Raw genomic sequence first — 19647 nt, 5'->3', positions numbered from 1 at the left:
ATATCTTTCCTCAGTTTATTTAAGACTAGTTGCACATTTCTTCTTAACACTGAGAGCTTCATTAATGCGGAGAATGAAGGCGGAATCACAGCCACATTCACACATTATTTAGAGCTACTGGTGAATACACACGGCTAGAGCCATGAGGGAGAAGCTGTAGAAAGATAAAAGTGCCTTTGAGAACTTTCCGTATCAAGTCCATTTTTTTTTTTTTTTTTTCATTTTCCTGAAACTTCTCACTTCTGCTTTCGACAAGATCAGTCACAGCCCTTTTAGACCATGTGGTGAAGCTGTCGAATTTAGAAATAGCCTCTATGGTCAGTGTACATGTGTGAGAGCAATTGTTCACATTGTGTACCTTTATAGCTTCATTCTTATCTACATCTCAACAGAATAAGGGTTACACCTTTGCCTCCCCACCACCACCGGCCCCAACCTCTAACAGAACAATAAGGCCTCTGTTAACACAAGTCACAGACTCAAAGTATGTCATGGTGCTCGTAGACCAGTGGTGTGTAGCCCATATGAAATACATACATATATTTAAAATCTATCTGATTAAATCGGGCAAATTCTCGACAATTAAATATGCACGTAAAAGTAAAGATGAGTTGATGAAAAAAAAAAATTCATCTCTGTTAAGCTGTGCATGCTTCAAAGGCAACTTTAGCAAATACTTAATTAGATTCACCCTGAGGAGCTGGACTAAGAATACAAGTGATACTCTACAATGAACAAGGGTTTTCTGAGGTCACTGCCCTGCTGCAAATTCCTCAGATGTTTGCAGTAATGTATACCTGACGTGGTCCCACAGCTCCACAACAATTTAGGTCTTTTTTAAACGTTTGATTTTTGCTTTATTGTCACTTTAAATCATATTATTATTATTATTATTATTATTATTATTATTATTATTATCATCATATGTAGTGCACCTCCGTTTTTCTCTTGACAACAGGCAGTCAAATAGCCTGTTAAAAGGGTTGCAGTAATCCTTTAATCACTTCATGAGGATAGCAGTCTACATTACAGCATAAGAGGCTAATCTAAAATTGGACGCGTGCCTATTATCATCATACCAATGCTGCCTCTACTTTTGATATTTCAAGCGTAAATTTGAAATTGATGGTGATATTTTTAAAAGTTTATTTTTGTGCACAAAACCATTAAAAACAACTGCACGTTTTCATTGACTCATCGTGGGATGGCACGAACGTTTAATGTCCTTTGTTGTGACGGTGTTTTGTGTTCAGTCAGTGAGCTCTGCCTCTCCCGCGAGCACGTCAGGGCATTGTTTCCGACGATCCAAGAGAAAAAGTCCATTGTTGTGGCCAACTTTTTAATCTGGGGATTTAAAACCCATCACATGCTCAGCCGGGGTTGCATGCGGGGTGCTGCACAACAACACGTTAACTACTGCTAAAATCCATATTGAGGAGGAAACCAATCAACTTTTTTTTTTTTTTACACACACACAGCCATGCCAGCGCACTTTTTGGGAATTTAGGATCGCTGGGGAGCTGCGTTTAACCCGGGAGAGGAAACCTTTTTCTTTTCTCTGGATAAAACAAGACGATAAACATGACGCAAAAGTACAGCCAGCGGTCCTTGCTCGTCCTGTCTTTGCTGGGGATTTTATCGGCCATCATGTCTGTTTTATCGGTGATTTTGATTTTCCAGCTGCAGTCGCAACAGACGGCGGTGAAGGATTCGCCCCCTTCCACCGCCTCCGTCATACCCGCTCATGTCTGGGCAGTCCTGCTGCCGGTCTCCACGGTGCTCTCCGCCCTGTCCCTCACCCTCAACCTGAGCTCCGTGGCGGTGTGTCTCCTCCACAGCTACTTTTCAACCGAGGTGTGCAGAGGAGAGCAGGACACTGAAAGGTATTTGGCCTGTGTGCACCGCAGCTCCTCCACCAGCGGTGAGAAAACCCCTGCAGCTGCAGCAGCTCTGTCATTATGTCAGCTCCTGTTGACCCAAATTGTGCAGAGACACGTAGTTACGGTCGCTTGTGATTCATCTTTGAGCCTGTTAGTTTATCCCAAACTGCCAGAAAACCCCCATTTACGAAGAAATAGCGCAATCTGTCTCACGCAGCTGAAAAGTTTGAATTAATGTAAGCAAACTTAAGCTATTGTTGTAGTTTAAAGGACATTAAATGCTATTATTTAATTACATTCGAGCCTTTTATGATTGCTATTGTCACTGAAAAAATTGACATAATGAGTACTGTTTGACAAAATGTCTATCATTTAAATTCAAGTGCTATAGGCATCTGTGTAGTTCATACATTTTTTTCTTTTACTGTTGTTGAGGCAAAGTGATGTTGCTTTATCTTGAGGCAGTAGTTTGTGGTGTCGCAAAGGTTTCCATTGTATTGTAAGATGATTCTATTTAAATATTTCTCCATGCATGTAACTGACATAAACATGTCATTTTAAAAAGCAAAATGAATACCATCACAAAGTACAGCCTCCGATGAAAACCCCAAAATTCAACCAGTGCCTTTTGAAACACATTTGTTACAAGACTATAGCTCTGCACTACATCCCACACGAGTCCCTATTTTCTGGTCGCACAGTCGGTGTACAACACTGCTGCTAAACATGGACAGTAATCTGTTTGTTATGCGTTTCTCCTTGTGCCACACCATCTTTAGTTGTTAACCCAGTAAGCCACAGCCTTATCCTGGCTAATAAATTAAACTTTTAGGTTTCATGAAAAGGAAACATAGTTTGGGAGGGCATAAAAGGGGCTACCTTGTGTGTCAGAGTGCAGAGGCCCACACTGCAAAGCTGCTGGTCAACCCCCACCTCTCAACTCTTATGAATCCCATCTAAACAATGGCCATCCGCTCATTATGCACTCAGCACACGGCCTCTAGCTGGCCCTTTCCCACGTCGGTTTACAAATCCAACAGCATACTCCGGGACCTCCCTACTGACAGAGGGGACATTCCAAGAAAATGTGAATAATAATGAGATCCACAAAAAAAAGGAACATTTAACCATATACAAATAACTAATAATGAAAAGATTTACAGCACAAATTCATGAGGAGAAAAAAACGACAGAACACAAATAGTTAAATTTTATAGCAAAACAAACCAACAAAAAAAACCCCAACATTTTTAACCGTTTTAATTTATGCACTAATTACATTTAAAAATGTCTGAGCCGTTACATTCTTTTCTCAACAGAGCAGACTGGTTCCTTTTGGATAGCAGAGCTGTACGCCATGTGGCTATTGGACTCTTCTGCCTGGGGGTTTCTGTCTATTTGGCAGGTAAGAACAAAAGGCTAGAAAAGACACGTGTATATATGTACAGAGATTTTCTTTTTTTTTTTTTTTTAAGAGGTAATTGTCTCTGTTGGCTTATATTGCCCAAACTGGCATGCAGGCTACTTTTTAGACATTCACCTTTAACAATAAACTAAAACCTCAAAAAGTAGTGTCCAAAACATTGCAGTGGATTTCCAACAGCAGAGGCAAAACAGCGTGCTGCGTTCTGCCTGATCTGTCCAGAGAATCCAAGAGAACAATGCATTCTTTGAGCAGCCATGACTTAAGTGTTTTTAATGCTGAACCTGGCAGCGCTGGGGTGCTCTGTTCCACTGAGTGGCTTGTACTAGGAGAGGGGAGGGGATGTGTGTTACTGGAGGCAGTCACTCCATTGTGATAAGGAGGTGTCGCCCCTGTGACCCCACTTCAGCCACAATCAATAGGTAGCAGAGTGAGAGTCCGAGGAGGCAACACCGCAGACTCAGGAAGACATCCCAGAGCTGTGCTTTTCTGCCCCCTCCTTCAGCACGCCCGAGTCCATGGTCCTTTTCCTGCAGACAAACACAGGACAACCTGAATAAAGAAAGCAACTTTGTTTGCAGTTATTTGGCCCAATACAGCTCAAAACTGTGTGCTGGCCCGAGAGAAAATTATTGAGTGTTTCTGTACGCATAAATGATCTTTTTTTTTTTCTACCACCCTCTTCTCTTTCTTCGCAGCCATGTCCATCTTCATGCTCCTAATTTTTGAGATGGAGACAGGCATTGCCAGTGCCTGCGTTCTCTCCTCTGGGATCCTGATACTGCTGGTGGCTGTGATACACTCTCTAGTCAAAGCTTCCAATACAGCTAAGCACCATCACGGCGACCACCTTGACACTCTCTACCAGAACGACCACAGAAGAAGCAGCGCGCCTGTCTCTCGGCACTGCGAGCTAAAAATTGGCGTGGACAAGCCGCGGATGCACCGCAGCCAGTCTCACATTCAGCATCAGATCTCCTACCCAAGACAGCGAGAAGAGTTTCAGCAAGAGCAGTACTCCCCCGCTCGAGGCTCACAGGGCCTCTCTAGTGACAAAGACGGTTACAGCAGTGGTGGGAGCTGCCCTCGAATGCACAGAACCCTGTCTACGGAATCCGGTTTACTACAGGCGCAGGTTAAACCCTGGAACGGGGTCAACAATGAGATGAGAAGCGTCCTCGCACGCAAGTCAGGGATTTCTGCAAAAGACTCGACTCTTGTTTGAAATGAATTGAGAGGAGCTCCTGGTTTAAGACTAAAGACCTTCATGTACTGCACGAGGAGGCCAACGTGAGAGCCCAGTGCATATGTAGAACTGCTAGCTTGAACATATTCCACTGTTTATCCTAACGGATTGCAGACAAAATGAGACTGAGATAAAATTTTCACCTTTATCAACTTACTTCTCAGACTCAGGCTATAAAGCATTTTTAACTTGGTGGAAAAGAGCTTGTATAATTTGTAGTGTTTTGTATGAATGAAGTTAAATCTCAAATTGTACACGCCAATGCCACTCAAGCATCAATCTTGCAGATTTATAGCTTTCTCTATAATAATATAAATATTACTATATTTGGCTTTTTGCCAGATATATTTCCACAATTTGCAGATGTGTTTTGTTATTTGTTCAAAAATTATTTCACATAAACCTTAAACAAACAAATTCATCAATATAATGCTTAATTAGGAAAATAGATGGTTTTGAACACAAGATATTAAAATAATGGTCACAACAACCTGTTTATCTTAAAAATTCATTTAAATGTACATTTCACTCATTTCAAATAATTCAAATTATATCAAGCCTGGAGGGACTACTAACCTTGGACATGATCATGAGGGAGTGGATGGGGCATGTGGAGCAGAGACATGGGGGCTGCAAGAGGGGGTCACATCATGTGCGCTGAATGCAGGTGTCAGTGAAAAAAATAAAAAAAAAAAAAAAAAAAAAAAAATTAAAAAAAAAAAAATAGAACAGAACAGAAAAGATGAAGCTCCCAAATAATTGAAAACAGGGATGATAAATGATTTTGCAGTTCCTGAGGGAATAAGTTGGCATAAAATGAAAGGCAAACGAAAACATGAAGGGATACAAGTTAATCTTAATGATGAAGTAAATAATACAAACAGAAATGAAGCTGTTACATAAACAAAGTTATGATGTGGAGCAAAAAAATAAAAACTCCGGAGACTTGAGTGAGTCACTGAAAATGTGAAAGCACAAGGAGTGGCTCTTTCACACTTCTGGGGGAGGAGGGGGGGGGGGGGGGTAATGACTAATATTTTGAAGCAGCTATAAGGATGTATCAGTCGCACATTGAAGAGTTGACTTAAATGTACCGTAACAACTGTTCGGACCGCCAAACAGCAATGCCTCTATCTGATGATTTGACTAATAATGATACCATTAATGTGAAGATTACAAAAACACTTGATACTTACTTATTTTGATAAATTCTGCAGAAATATAGTGAAATATGTGGTGAAGAAATAGACTATTATGACTTGTGTCAATGCATTGTTGTTGGAATGTGGATTATAAAAATATCCCTTTTGACAATCAGCTAATTGAGGCGATACACTGAGTAATTGTACGAGCTGCTATAAAGAAGCGGAGCTGTCAAGTTAGTTGGAGTTCTTTGGTTTGTAGCAACACAGTTTATTGACCACTTGATGATGCTAAATCTAAGTTGTTTTCATTTCACTTTGACATCCATATGTTATGTTTGTCATCTGGTTAGAAAAAACTCCTTTGTTTGTGGAACAGTAAGAAAAAGTTACTATGGATAATTAATGAGAAGGAAAATAAATCTGACAAAAGAAAATGAGTGGACTCATGAGTGATGGTTAAGTTTGTCGACCCAGGCACCTTCCAAACGTCAAAATAGGGAGCAAATATGTTCTTTGAGAGTTGTTCTTTCGCTACGCTTGATGTCAGTAAAATCTTAAACAATGTCGTAGTTCCCACCCCGACGCTTTGACCACCATCATGTGAACATATTCACTACTGTAGCTTACCTGCGTCCTTGAGAGCTACTAATCTGTTCCTTCATGCTGATGGCTTGACGGAGCAGGCCGTCAATGTTTTTGAAATATAAGCTGCTGTTCGTCATGCTCTTCACGGCACTGCAAAAACCAGCAGATCAATGCGGGTGTTAACAGTCAGGGCACTGGGCAGGTGGGGTTGAGCTAACATGGAGGTTTTTTTTTTAGTTTTTTTTTTTTATCTCACCTGCATGCATACTCCACAGTGTAGATGGCTCCTTGACTTTGCTCCTCCCAACTCTGCATATCTGTCTATGTAATAAAATAAAAATAATTGAATATATATATATTATTTACCTTATATAAATATTCACCTTCATTATGGTATAAATGTGTAATAACAGGACACAGTTTAGATCTTTAGCTCGCAGTCCAAGAAAAAAACAAAACAATGATTTGACAGCATGTTTTACATACACACAAAATCACACTAACACACTCAATAATATGAATGTCAATGTCAATAACAGAAAGGCTTTTTCGGCTTCAATATAAGTAAAATAATTAAAAAAAAAAAACGTCGTTGAAGAAAACAAGAAGGGAAAATGCAAAACTGTTTGAAGCAAACTGATGATGTCACAGAGTGTAAGAATAAGGAGCAGGTCAGCAGACTTGTGAAGGTGGCGGTGTTAACAATGTTCACAATTAAAGCCCATATGAACTGCCCAGTATTTTTTATAGCGTTCACAACTTTGTGAGTAGAAATGCTCCGATAGATTACTGATAAAAAAAAAAAAAAAAAATTAAAAAATGGAAAAAGGTTTGTACAGCAACCCGTGATCTGATGACGTAATCCACTCATCAATGCTTTGACATGCAGATTTTAGAGAACAAAGTTTCCTGGCTGAGGTTTTTTTTGGGGAATAACACGAGGGAGGGGGAAGGGACGCTATGTTTCGAGGTGACTTTCCCCTCCATTGTTTCAGTGTAGGTTTTACATTTACAACATGACACAGGGTGAGTACCTTGTGTTGAACCAGTTCTGGCAGCGACCTCCTGACGTGCTCCTGCAGTCTGTAGAGAGCCACTGACGGCTCGTTAGCCAGGACGTACATGCTCTCCGTGAATTTGTCAGTCACTGTAGATTCAAAGTACAACAAGTGCACAGAACACATGCCCCCGTGTTAGAAAAATAATGATGAAATGGATCAAAAAAAACAAAACAAAAAAAAACGCTGGACAGAACATGGACGAATGGCAACGCAATAATTGGCTAGCGTTAGCGTAGAGGCTAGTCTCCGCTAACAGCGTCGCCAGGTAAACAGTGAGGTAAGTTGTTTAATGGTTTATTGAGCTCATGTTTACCTCGTCTAACTTTCAGTTGCATCTCCTGATCCTCCATGATGCAGGCTTGTTTGAAACTGACAACGCAAAGCTGTACACCGGTGGTGTCACCTGATTCCTACTTCTTCCGTATTATTGTTATCGTGTGCCACACGATAATATTCCGGACAGAAATACCGATCATGAAACAAAGTTCTTATCTCAAAGATTGTCAGAAACGCTTACACGGGCTGATTCAAACATGTCTTTTCTCTTTGGTAAAATAATTAGTATATTGTTAAGTTAATCAACTGTGCGACTAGTAATGTACTCTCGGCACACTTCGGAGACCAGCAAGATCCATTATGATGTGATCTGAATTTTTTTACTTTCAGTTTAACCAAAAGGAAGTAAGCGCAATTTAAACTGTGGGGCTAGATGTGGTGAGTGGATTTTTTTTTTTTTTTTTTTAATTTGCTTTATGAATAAACCAATTTGGCCAACTTTTTCTTGATGGCTGGGCCACATGATTCAGTAGTTCGCTTCTTGTTTTTTTTTTTTTTATCGCAGTGATCATGGAGGCCAGAGGTGATGATGATGTTGCAGATGGCCAACATGTTCAGCCATCTCGCGTTGATGCATGTCCCTCCAATTCAAGAGACGAGAGGTCCAATGGTATTTCCTCCTTAAATAAAAGTGAATCTGTGGTCACTTTCTTGACGTAGCCTATTATCCATTTCTGTGTAACACCTAAAGTCACCTGATGTTTGCAGTTTTAAACTGATCATTTAGATTGTAAATAATCAGTAAACTGACCATTTGCACAGTAGCTTCAATGTGTTGATTTCAATGACGTGGCTCTAATTTATCTGATGGGGCTGGTGTTTCCAGAGAATATGGATGTGGATGAAGATGATGCGTTTAAACACTCCACCACTCTGACCAACAAGCAGCGTGGGAATGAGATTACAGTGCGGCCAGCAACATTAGACTGTAAGTACTGCAACGATGCTATGGTACTGGACAAGCATCTCCATTATCTCGACTATATAAACTTTTTTTTTTTTTTTTTTTTTTTTTTTTTTAAACTTTTCTTAAATATACACATACCCCCATCAGCTCTGTCCATACACCAGCTGGCAGCTCAAGGTGAAGTTTCACAAGTGGCTGCACATCTGAGTAAAGGTAAGAAATCACCATAAAAAGCATTCTAAGACATATCCCCATGCATTTTCTTTTAACAAGACTTAAACCGCATATTATCCTACTGATGGACTTTAATCTGCTTCATCGTGCAGATGGTTCACTGCTTAGCAGACAGGATGAACGAGGCTTCACGCCTCTCATGTGGGCAGCGGCGTTTGGAGAGAAAGCAGTGGTGGACCTTCTCTTAGAAAAGGTTAGAAGCGAGACATGCATGTCATGAAGACAAAATGCACTTTCTCTGATGTTTCTGGACTTTGCGTTTCAGGGTGCAGACCCCAAAACTATTGCAAGGGAGCGAGAGAGTGCCCTGACGCTGGCCAGCTCTGGAGGTTATGTCGACATTGTTGAGTCTCTTCTCACACACGGAGTGGATATTAACACTTATGACTGGGTAGAGTTATGCCTTCATAACTTGCCATCATAAATATATGAGATTTAATGGGAAATCATTTATTACAAATTGGCGTGCAATTACAATGTAATTCTTATGATGTTATTAATGAAGACTGTATTTTATTCTCAGAATGGTGGAACTCCTCTTCTTTATGCTGTACGAGGGAATCATATCAAATGTGTCGAGGCACTACTAGGTACACTGCATGTCGACAAGTCATGATAAATTCTGGCTAACTCTATTTGAATGTTTTATTCATTCCCATTCACGTGCTCTCTTTCAGACAAAGGAGCAGACATGACCATCGAGTCTGACTCTGGTTACAGTCCAATGGCCTTAGCTGTTGCCCTTGGACACAAAAAAAGTAAGAACTGTGTTTTTCTACCTGACAAATATATTTGATTTTTGTAAGAAGTAACTGTAAAAACTTTTTTGCTAAATGAACAGTTCATTGTCTTTTGTTTTCTAGTTCAGAAAGTGTTGGAGGTCCATATCCTGAAACTCTACAAGCCACCAACATGACACAAGTTGAAGTAAATAAAAAGGACAGTTTGACATGGGTGATCTCAAATCCACAACCAGTTAGCATCTGCTGCGAGATAAAAACGTGTCACAACAGTCATTATGACAGATCAGTACATGTGCAGAGACATTTAAACAGTAAGCTGCATTTATCAATTTGTAAACTGTTTATTCCACTTTGTATGCGTTACAATGCACAAAAACTGTGTACAAATAAGGACTAAAATGTGAATTATTTAGTTTGGCAGCAAAGAATAGGCAGTAAACAAGTTCTATCCATCCACCATCTGTACCCACTTTATCCTGATCACAGGGGGGCTGGAGCTTATCCCTGCTCACTTTGGGCGAAGGCAGGGTACATCATGGACAGGTCGCCAGTCCATCACAGAGACAGATGGAAACAAAGATCATTCACGCTCTCATTCACACCTACGGCGTTTGTAGAATCACCAGTTCACCTGAGATGCATGTTTTTGGACGGTGGGAGGAAGCCGGAGTACCCGGAGAGAACCCACACAGGCACAGGGAACATGCAAACTCCACACAGAAAGGCCTGGGCCCGGATTCAAACCCGCAACCTCTTCCCTGTGAGGTGACAATGCTAACCACTGTGCCGCCTCAACAAGTTCTAAATAAAAAAATATTTTTATAATGGCATTGCGCTTTAATTCCAAAGCACATTGACACTGGGTAAGAAAAAAACAAAAACCTTTTTTGTCCCACAAACTAAATTAGGTAGACCTTTTTTTTTTTTTTAAACAGTGAATCTAAATGCATTTTTAGAATTTTTCTATCAGGCATGGTTTTGAAGTGACAACGCATGTATTACTTACTCATAAATAGGGCTATTGTTACACTTAAAATAATATACAAACGTACTTCTAAAATGTGGGATTTTCACCGATATGTGGCCCTCGGAACAACTCCCTACAGTGTCCAGCAATAGTGTTACGGGCTCCACTGCTCTTTCATGCCAGTTTACAGGAGTGAAAAAAAAGAGCAATAGGCTATAGAGAAATTCTGAATATATATTTGGATTCAGCATGGGATAAAACGATTGTTAACCAGTGATATACTGTAGGTATAACGAATGGATTACAAGTGCTCTTATGATCACAGAAAACCCATTAAGTCTGCAATCAAAACTTGCAAAGCACTCTGTGTTTCAGTAAAGAAGAGTGAGATTGCCAGACGGATTCCTGAAAGCATTCATACCAAAAAAGGCCACATCCACTTCAGTTCACAAGGTGGCAGTGTAGATGACATGTTTCCCCAAGTGCCACCACACCATCCTCCATCCTGTGCTTCACTTGGGGGTCATTTCCTCTCTCATGAGAGGATTTTTAAAAAAAACGTGTAAAAAAAAAATGGTCACGAGCCTCTTTCCCCCAGGACATCCAAGGAATAAACAATAATTCTCCCAAAAAAGTCAGCACTATTCTCAAACATTATTTTGACTCTGTCCACTGCAGGGGCCTCCTGTATGGGAAAGCTGTGGGTGTGGAGTTAAGAACGAGATAAGCACGGTCATAATGGAAAGCATATCCAAGAAAATATTGTCTGTTGCTTATTATGAACCAACTAGAACAGCAACAGGAAACAGAGTGACAGGTACAGCTGGAGCTGCTGTAATATCACTGGTAGACTAAATATAATGATTTAAAACAGAATTGCATTTCATTTTACTTTAACTGTTTAAAGATCACAACGGTTGCCTGAAACAATTTTTTTTTTTTCAATTTAAAGATTATTTACATCATTACATCATCAATGTCTGATTTGTTTAACCATGATTTATGCATTACTTCAGTTAAATCAATAGTTAGTTCAACATTTATATCATACAGTGGCTGGTAAATAATGTGTTGTCGAAAACATCAGGTTTATTATTTTCAAAAGTTGCTCCCTGATTTACCATTAAAATGAAAACAAAAATCCATCACAGGATTGACCAGATTTGTGGACTAGAATTTCCCACTTATTGTTGAGTTCTCGTCCTGCAAATGCTGCATAGTGACAGTGAAGGATATCTGGAGAGAGTGGTCGTCCTCTGGGTAAAAATGGCTGAGCTCTGTGAAGTCTCCATCCTTTGGGGAACCTGCAGAAAACAACCCGCCGCAAATAACGAACATGATCTCGTCTCACCTGCAGTAGGAAACTTTAAAATGATGATGACATCAATATATATAATTACCAGATTTTTACCTTTTATGCTGCATGTCTTTGCCGAGAAGCCTCCTTGGAATTGGATCTTTAACTCTGACACTCTGACAGACTTGGGAAACTCCAGAGACACCCACTGACGTTCACCCTGCCACAGATAAATGACACTGATAACAACTCGCTGTGAAGGTATAACATCCAGCTGACCAACATCATCTTATGGTGTAAAATTTGCAGATTTGTTGCTTTTTCTCGTCTTACATCATAGTTTTGATTGATCAGAGCTAGAGACATTTAATGACATAATCTTGAGCTCTAGGAAATTGTGATGGGCATATTTCAGTTTTCTAATGTTTTACAGACCAAACTATTAATCAATTTATCGAGAAAGAAAAAGCCAGATGAGTTGATACAGAACAAGATTGTTTATTGTTAGTTTTAGCCCCTATTGTAATTTAAGTTAAATTATATAATTAATTCACACAAGAAAGGTGATGGAAAAAAAGATTTGTCTCTTCCTCTTGTTTGCATTGTGGCTCCGGAAAGTCTTGTCAAGCAGGCTCTGAAAAGTTTCTTTGGTTTTCTCTCTTATTTGCAAGTGATTCCTTTTTGTTTTACTTTCCGCATCTAATTGACGACTCCCTTGTGTCTTTATCTTGTGACCCAACTCAGTATTACCATACGAAAGCAGATACAAAGCGAATGGGAGTGACTGGCAACTGTTTGTCACACTGTATAAAAGCTGCCCTACGGAGGAGATCTGGGAACAATGCTGGACACCTCTCTTTGAGGGTGCATGTATTTGCTCCTTCTTGCAAGAATAAATGTCTAATATGTTTGATTTTGAACCAAGCCTCTGAGTAATTTTTTCCAACAAAAGGTGACAAAATTAAATGTCACAAAGAGTTGGAACAATCAGCATGCAGATTGAAAAGTTTTGATTGTGCTATTGATGTTGTGGTCAGTGGTCAAACAGATTCAGAACTATAACCATTGATAGTAAAGTAACCAACTATATTTACTTAAGTACTGTGCCCAAGTACAGTTTTGAGGTACTTATATTCCCATTTAAATGATACTTTATACTTCCATTCCATTTATTTGACAGCTTTATTTTTCAGATGAAGATTTGGCACAATGAATAAAATAATCTTTAAATTACAACATATCAAGTAAAAATTTAACGAGTGGTTTCCAATCAGTTTGTCTTTTGACGTCTTATGGAAGCAGTGTGTAGTCGAGGTCACATTTTTCCCTCTAAATTTCACAAGGTTTCATTTCAATAAATGCTCAAATGATCCAATACCTCACTAGAAATCAAGGATTAGAGGGAAAAAAAATACAATTAAAAAAACCCACCAAAACATTCCTCTCCCAGTAATCCGAGGACCCCTCGGATTTATGTGCTGTCCCTGGATATACAGTGGGTACGGAAAGTATTCAGACCCCTTTAAATTTTTCACTCTTTGCTTCATTGCAGCCATTTGCTAAAATCAAAAAAGTTCATTTTATTTCTCATTAATGTACACTCAGCACCCCATCTTGACAAAAAAACAAATGTAGAAATTTGTGCAAATTTATTAAAAAAGAAAAACTGAAATATCACATGGTCATAAGTATTCAGACCCTTTGCTCAGTATTGAGTAGAAGCACCCTTTTGAGCCAGTACAGCCATGAGTCTTCTTGGGAATGATGCAACAAGCTTTTCACACCTGGATTTGGGGATCCTCTGCCATTCTTCCTTGCAGATCCTCTCCAGTTCCGTCAGGTTGGATGGTGAACGTTGGTGGACAGCCATTTTCAGGTCTCTCCAGAGATGCTCAATTGGGTTTAGGTCAGAGCTCTGGCTGGGCCAGTCAAGAATGGTCGCAGAGTTGTTCCGAAGCCACTCCTTTGTTATTTTAGCTGTGTGCTTAGGGTCATTGTCTTGTTGGAAGGTGAACCTTCGGCCCAGTCTGAGGTCCAGAGCACTCTGGAAGAGGTTTTCTTCCAGGATATCTCTGTACTTGGCCGCATTCATCTTTCCTTCAATTGCAACCAGTCGTCCTGTCCCTGCAGCTGAAAAACACCCCCATAGCATGATGCTGCCACCACCATGTTTCACTGTTGGGATTGTATTGGGCAGGTGATGAGCAGTGCCTGGTTTTCTCCACACATACCGCTTAGAATTAATGCCAAAAAGTTCAATCTTGGTCTCATCAGACCAGAGAATCTTATTTCTCATAGTCTGGGAGTCCTTCATGTGTTTTTTGGCAAACTCTATGCGGGCTTTCATATGTCTTGCACTGAGAAGAGGCTTCCGTCGGGCCACTCTGCCATAAAGCCCCGACTGGTGGAGGGCTGCAGTGATAGTTGACTTTGTGGAACTTTCTCCCATCTCCCTTCTGCATCTCTGGAGCTCAGCCACAGTGATCTTTGGGTTCTTCTTTACCTCTCTCACCAAGGCTCTTCTCCCACGATTGCTCAGTTTGGCTGGACGGCCAGGTCTAGGAAGAGTTCTGGTCGTCCCAAACTTCTTCCATTTAAGGATTATGGAGGCCACTGTGCTCTTAGGAACCTTGAGTGCTGCAGAAATTATTTTGTAACCTTGGCCAGATCTGTGCCTTGCCACAATTCTGTCTCTGAGCTCCTTGGACAGTTCCTTCGACCTCATGATTCTCATTTGCTCTGACATGCACTGTAAGCTGTAAGGTCTTATATAGACAGGTGTGTGCCTTTCCTAATCAAGTCCAATCAGTTTAATTAAACACAGCTGGACTCCAATGAAGGAGTAGAACCATCTCAAGGAGGATCAGAAGAAATGGACAGCATGTGAGTTAAATATGAGTGTCACAGCAAAGGGTCTGAATACTTATGACCATGTGATATTTCAGTTTTTCTTTTTTAATAAATTTGCACAAATTTCTACATTTGTTTTTTTCTGTCAACATGGGGTGCTTAGTGTACATTAATGAGAAATAAAATGAACTTTTTTGATTTTAGCAAATGGCTGCAATGAAACAAAGAGTGAAACATGTAAAGGGGTCTGAATACTTTCCGTACCCACTGTAAAGTAGTTCAAACCAGCTCCACCTGCAGCAGCTACATGCTGCTTACACACTGATGCTTCACTATTAATCATTTTATGACGTCATGTATAACAATATATCAGTCATTGAGACCAAACCAGCAGGTTTAGAAGAATACTTTCCCTACATTCTGCTGCAAATATATTTCTGTATTGGCATTTTTACTTCATTAAAGGATCTGAATACCTCTTCCACCAACTGCCCACAATTATTATATGTTTGGAGAAAACATTTGGCTCTTTTTTTATTTTTTTTTTTTATCATGTTTAATCAGACTGAATGAGTCCACTATGATTATTGTATCAAGGTCTTTCATCCGTTTCTCGTCACGGCAGCATAGAGGAGACAAAACAAAGTTTTTTTTCTTTTTTCTTGCGGTGAACAGTAACAAGAGTGCAAATACATAGTTTACAGTAAGTAATATAAAACTGCTGTGCTTTTACCTGGTCGGAGTTCCAGCATGTTTCTTCATTACAGTCAAACATGTACTTCTTTCCATACTGCTTCACGTCTCTGTTGAGCACTGAACTCACCCTGAAACAGGAACGACAGAACATGTTAACTTCACGCGGTTTACAAGAGCTCCAACGAAAGCGCAACCTTCGTGGACTAATGACAGACCGTCCTTCAAATATAACATAACATGACATGCGTTTTAATGAACACATTTCACGACATTTCTTGTTACCTGCTCTGAGTTTCGCTGCAAATCAATGAGGAAGACATGTCGATTTCTTCAAACCGCACTTTACCGTAAAGTGTTGCAGGCACGTGGGGATATTTTTTTTTACGACAGCGACATCAATAATTTGCTGTTTTCCTTCCAGCCACAAGATGGAAGTAGCGACCCGTCAAACTATTCATTGCAGGGAGGCGTTGTTGGTGTTCAAAGCAGGAGGCAAAGTCTTGCTCATCTTCGTCAGTCGCTGAGAGCATACAATAGCAAACTTCATTCAAGTCTTTTAAGCGAGGTGACAGTGAGGTGCTGGGCTGCTCTTCATCTCCGCGTTGAGTCCAGCAGCTTCACTGTTGTCTGTCCATGTGACACTCAAAGGTCACGGGGGATGGGAATCGATCAGGAAGACTGGACCACAGTAGCTGAAGGTGAATTGATCAGCCAACCCGGCAACCTTCAAAATGTATCAAACGGATTATTAACACGGGAGAAAAAGACACGGATGTTCCACGCGTGTTAGAATAACACAGCAGATTGGATAATCCCATGAAGCAACAAATATCAGATCGATCTTTTATTAGTGAGCCTATCCCTATGTGTGTTTCATAACCGCGGAACCAATAACAGAGGAGAGCAGCGTGTGTGTGTGTGTGTGTGTGTGTGCGCGCGCGCGCGCGCGCGATAGCCTGTATTTGGCACATGGCTCATTGCAGATGGAGAACTCCTGCGGAGGTTTTGTCACAGTCCCCCCTCACTGCAGATAATCAATAGGTCTGAAATACAAAACCTGATGAAACCCAGCCTCTGTGAAAATTGCGCAGGGGGTTGGGGAGAGTGACTCTATTATATGGTTTGCCCCCCCTCCCCCCCCTCTCTCTCACACACACACACACACACACACACACACACACACACACACTTCCTCTTTCTTTCTTTGATTTACATTATTCTGTTGTTTGCACTGCAGTTTCTGCAGTCCTCTGTCAACCATCTGAGATTGAGTATAAATTGTGATTTAAAGCTGCAGTAATATTTTTACTGTCCCATATACGACACGCATACTGTAGATCTTTGGAGGTAAAGTTGTTAATCAGATGTGCTGCCTGAACAGTTCATTTGCCAGGTGCTCATATATATATACCTGTCAAAACTAATTTTCTGGCAAGGTGCCATTCGTGGACGACGCCCACCTGGCCAACTGTCCCTGAGAACACCTCTTGTGGGTGAGTGATGAGCTGGCACCTGTAAAATGGTGCCCGTGTGGGCTGCTAATAATGCCAAGCTGGGCTCCAAGTGGGCCAGTCATCTTAAGAGCCCACATGAGCTCTTGTTTGTGCCCATTAAAGGAGTAGTTAGAGACTGCCAGGTTGCCAGGCAACCAGCGGAGACTCCAGGATGTCCAGCGCACTTGAAACTGTAACTTGTTATATTTACACTCTTCAGATAGGCTATTGTTCTAATGAGAGCTGCTGCAATTTGTTGATTAATCAATTACTTGATCAAAAGGAAATTAATCAGCTATTTTCAGTTAATTGCTCTTTTTTTTTTTTTTTTTTTTTACTGAAAAGAAATGTAAAAATGCTTTGATTCTATCTTCTTAAATGTGAATAGTTTCTGGTTCCTCTGATCTTCCGTGATGATTAACTGCTTATCATTTGGATGTGGACGGCTGGTCGGGGCTACACAACAAATTTTAGGCTTTGAGTGGTCGACATTTTTCCCCAATTTGACATTTTAAAAACCAAACAGCGAATGGATTATTATCGAAAATAATCAGCTGATTAATCCATAGGAACATAATTATTAATTGTAACCCTAATGTTTAATGATTAAATAAACTAGAAAAAGTGTTTTTTCAGCTTTTGTTTCCGCTTCCATTCTTCCACTCTGCTGGTTGTATTTTTTTTTTTATTAAAGGACAGCTGTGAGAGTGTTATCAATCTCCTCATCTGACTCTCAGCATAAGAACGAATGAACATCTCCAAAAATTGTCAAACTGTTCCCTCTGGACTGTGACTGAGCAGAGGTCTTTTTTGTTGTTGTGACTACTGTTGTAACAACGTATCTCTAAAAATATCTAATGATTTGTTGTCTTTTGGAAACTGAGCTTTACTTTACATCTCTGTCCTAACATCTTCATGGTCAGTCTTTTTTTTATTTATTTTTTTACAATGAATCATTTCTGGCCTTTGTTGCTCGCTGAGCCAGTTAGAGGATTATCCTCACCTCTTGTCACTGATACGGCTTAAATCCTCATGTTTCCTCCTGCAGCTGTCGTCGTCACCGTTTCCCCTCCGCGGCTGCTGTTGCTCTCTGAGATTTTGTCCCCTCTCTTTCTGGGTTATGTCCCATGACGCAGGATTAGTGGTTCACCAACCAACTTTGGGTTTAACCCTGGCTGGCTTTGTGTGCAGTCTCAGTGCAGCGACTCGCTCTACACTCTGTGAGCATCACCATGGTGACGCAACGTGCAGGCTATCACATCCAAGTATGTAAAAGTCAGACTCCCCACCAGTCAACTTTATGGCATGTTTCTGTCAACTTGGAAACACAGACTAAATAAATGACTTTTTCTTTTTCTTTTTTTTTTTTTAACCTTTCCCGCTGATACTAAAACTAAGCTTCTCCTGTGCGTCTGCTAACTCTGACTTCTAAGAGCTTCTACCAAATGATTGAAGTCATTCATTAATTAACAACAAGGCGTTTTTATTTATTTGAATTTTACTCCACAGTTCTCCCACCCGTAGTGATCTGTTTAAAGGAGCTTTGGGGTGAACACGAGGCTCTCCATGTGAACAGAAAATCTTTTCTTTGCCTAAATGTGACCGTGAATATGATCGCCGTGACAAGTACACCCACTGTGTCAAGTTGATGAAGCACAGGCTTTTCCCCCTTATTTTACTTTATTAGAAATTATAGACATTTAGGCTACGCTCTCTGCAGTTTGCATCCAGCAATCCTCTCTTGGTTTGTTGTTCTCTTGACAGAGATATTGCTCATTTTTTATTCATTAGAATATTTTGTTCTTTCGGAGAAATAAGAATCAGTGTTATAAAAAAAAAGAAAGAAAAAAATATATTTTTCTTTGCCACATTTCCCTTTCAATTTCAGTGCAATTTATTGTTCAACATTGTTATTGAAAAATAAGATTAGTCTTTTTGTTGTTCACAAAGAACTGAAGCATAACAATGTCTGTCATTCAATGGTAACTATTTTACAGTTCATTAATTGACCTGCTGTCTCTCACCCTCAAGAAGATTTTTGCCAGCAGGGACAGGATTTTAAATAATTTGTTTGAAGCAGTTTAAACTTAAGACTGTGGATGAAAAGGATGGATATTAGTAGTCCCTCGGCCTGTGTACTCTGAGATGGCTATACGGCTCGGTAGGCTGTACTGAGGTAAATACGCTGATGCTTCAGGAGGTAAAACAGTCACTACGGTCTATTCCAGACTTTATGAGCTGTGGGCTCTTGTGCAGATCATCTTAATGAGTCTGGTGATTAATGCTTGTGCCACTGTCATCCAAGGGACACAGCATCCAGGCTGGGGCAGCAATCACAACAGACTGAGCTCTCCTCTTTTGGTCCAAATGAAAAATCGAGTGCTCTCTGACTTTCCTCCTTGGAAATTCAAAGTTGAGGCTGAACTAAATTGACATGGAGATTTTAAAGTATCTGTTCAATTTGTCTTTTTTTGGGGGACAAATTAGTGGTTAACGACGGTTAATGATTAAAGAAGCTCAGCTGCCTAAAGCTACAGACCACATCCTTTGTAAACTAGGTAGAGAGTGTATGAAACTAGAATGACACAATGCTTATTTGTGGTCGTAAATCATTTAGTTTAGGAAGACGACATTTGGCACTCTTTAGGGTCCGGCTCATTTTAATAACGCAGGAAATGGGCGGAAACGTGAGGCACATCTGTCGACTGCTGGGGCAATTAACGGCATTTTGAGTCGCGGCGCCGCTTTTCTGGCAGGGCTCCTCGCTCATCTACACGTAGAAAT

The 19647-nt window shown here is 40.4% G+C and overlaps 4 protein-coding genes across 5 annotated transcripts; 2 read left to right on the top strand and 2 right to left on the bottom strand.

Moving 5' to 3' along the window:
- The first annotated feature begins 1269 nt into the window (after nt 1-1269).
- On the top strand, nt 1270-5558 carry tmem221 (transmembrane protein 221). The gene is made up of 3 exons (XM_069150136.1): nt 1270-1883; nt 3200-3285; nt 4002-5558. Exons 1-3 carry the CDS (start codon nt 1582-1584, stop codon nt 4526-4528), a joined length of 915 nt encoding a protein of 304 aa, XP_069006237.1. The 5' UTR covers nt 1270-1581; the 3' UTR covers nt 4529-5558.
- On the bottom strand, nt 3080-7786 carry borcs8 (BLOC-1 related complex subunit 8). Of its 2 annotated transcripts, XM_069150140.1 has the most exons (6): nt 7654-7786; nt 7314-7426; nt 6536-6600; nt 6322-6429; nt 5126-5206; nt 3080-3833 (listed from the first exon to the last, which is right to left on the bottom strand). In XM_069150140.1, exons 1-5 carry the CDS (start codon nt 7688-7690, stop codon nt 5137-5139), a joined length of 393 nt encoding a protein of 130 aa, XP_069006241.1. In that variant the 5' UTR covers nt 7691-7786; the 3' UTR covers nt 3080-3833; nt 5126-5136. The 2 variants fall into 2 exon arrangements, with proteins under 2 accessions (XP_069006241.1, XP_069006240.1); XM_069150139.1 differs by lacking the exon at nt 5126-5206 and having other exon boundaries at nt 7654-7780.
- Nucleotides 7787-7858: 72 nt separating this feature from the next.
- On the top strand, nt 7859-9796 carry rfxank (regulatory factor X-associated ankyrin-containing protein). Its single transcript, XM_069150137.1, has 9 exons — nt 7859-8054; nt 8182-8286; nt 8503-8604; nt 8731-8796; nt 8910-9010; nt 9083-9208; nt 9341-9407; nt 9495-9575; nt 9681-9796. Exons 2-9 carry the CDS (start codon nt 8187-8189, stop codon nt 9731-9733), a joined length of 696 nt encoding a protein of 231 aa, XP_069006238.1. The 5' UTR covers nt 7859-8054; nt 8182-8186; the 3' UTR covers nt 9734-9796.
- Nucleotides 9797-9881: 85 nt separating this feature from the next.
- nr2c2ap (nuclear receptor 2C2-associated protein) lies at nt 9882-16080 on the bottom strand. Its single transcript, XM_069150138.1, has 5 exons — nt 15653-16080; nt 15408-15498; nt 11939-12044; nt 11764-11831; nt 9882-11227 (listed from the first exon to the last, which is right to left on the bottom strand). Exons 1-5 carry the CDS (start codon nt 15688-15690, stop codon nt 11105-11107), a joined length of 426 nt encoding a protein of 141 aa, XP_069006239.1. The 5' UTR covers nt 15691-16080; the 3' UTR covers nt 9882-11104.
- Nucleotides 16081-19647: the final 3567 nt, after the last annotated feature.

Source organism: Embiotoca jacksoni, unplaced genomic scaffold, assembly GCF_022577435.1.
Source record: "Embiotoca jacksoni isolate LCO1_2020_lvr unplaced genomic scaffold, fEmbJac1.0.p SCAF_16, whole genome shotgun sequence".
Classification (NCBI taxonomy): domain Eukaryota; kingdom Metazoa; phylum Chordata; class Actinopteri; family Embiotocidae; genus Embiotoca; species Embiotoca jacksoni.
Note: the sequence above shows the minus strand (reverse complement) of the source record. Positions and strands in the feature narration are given on the sequence as shown.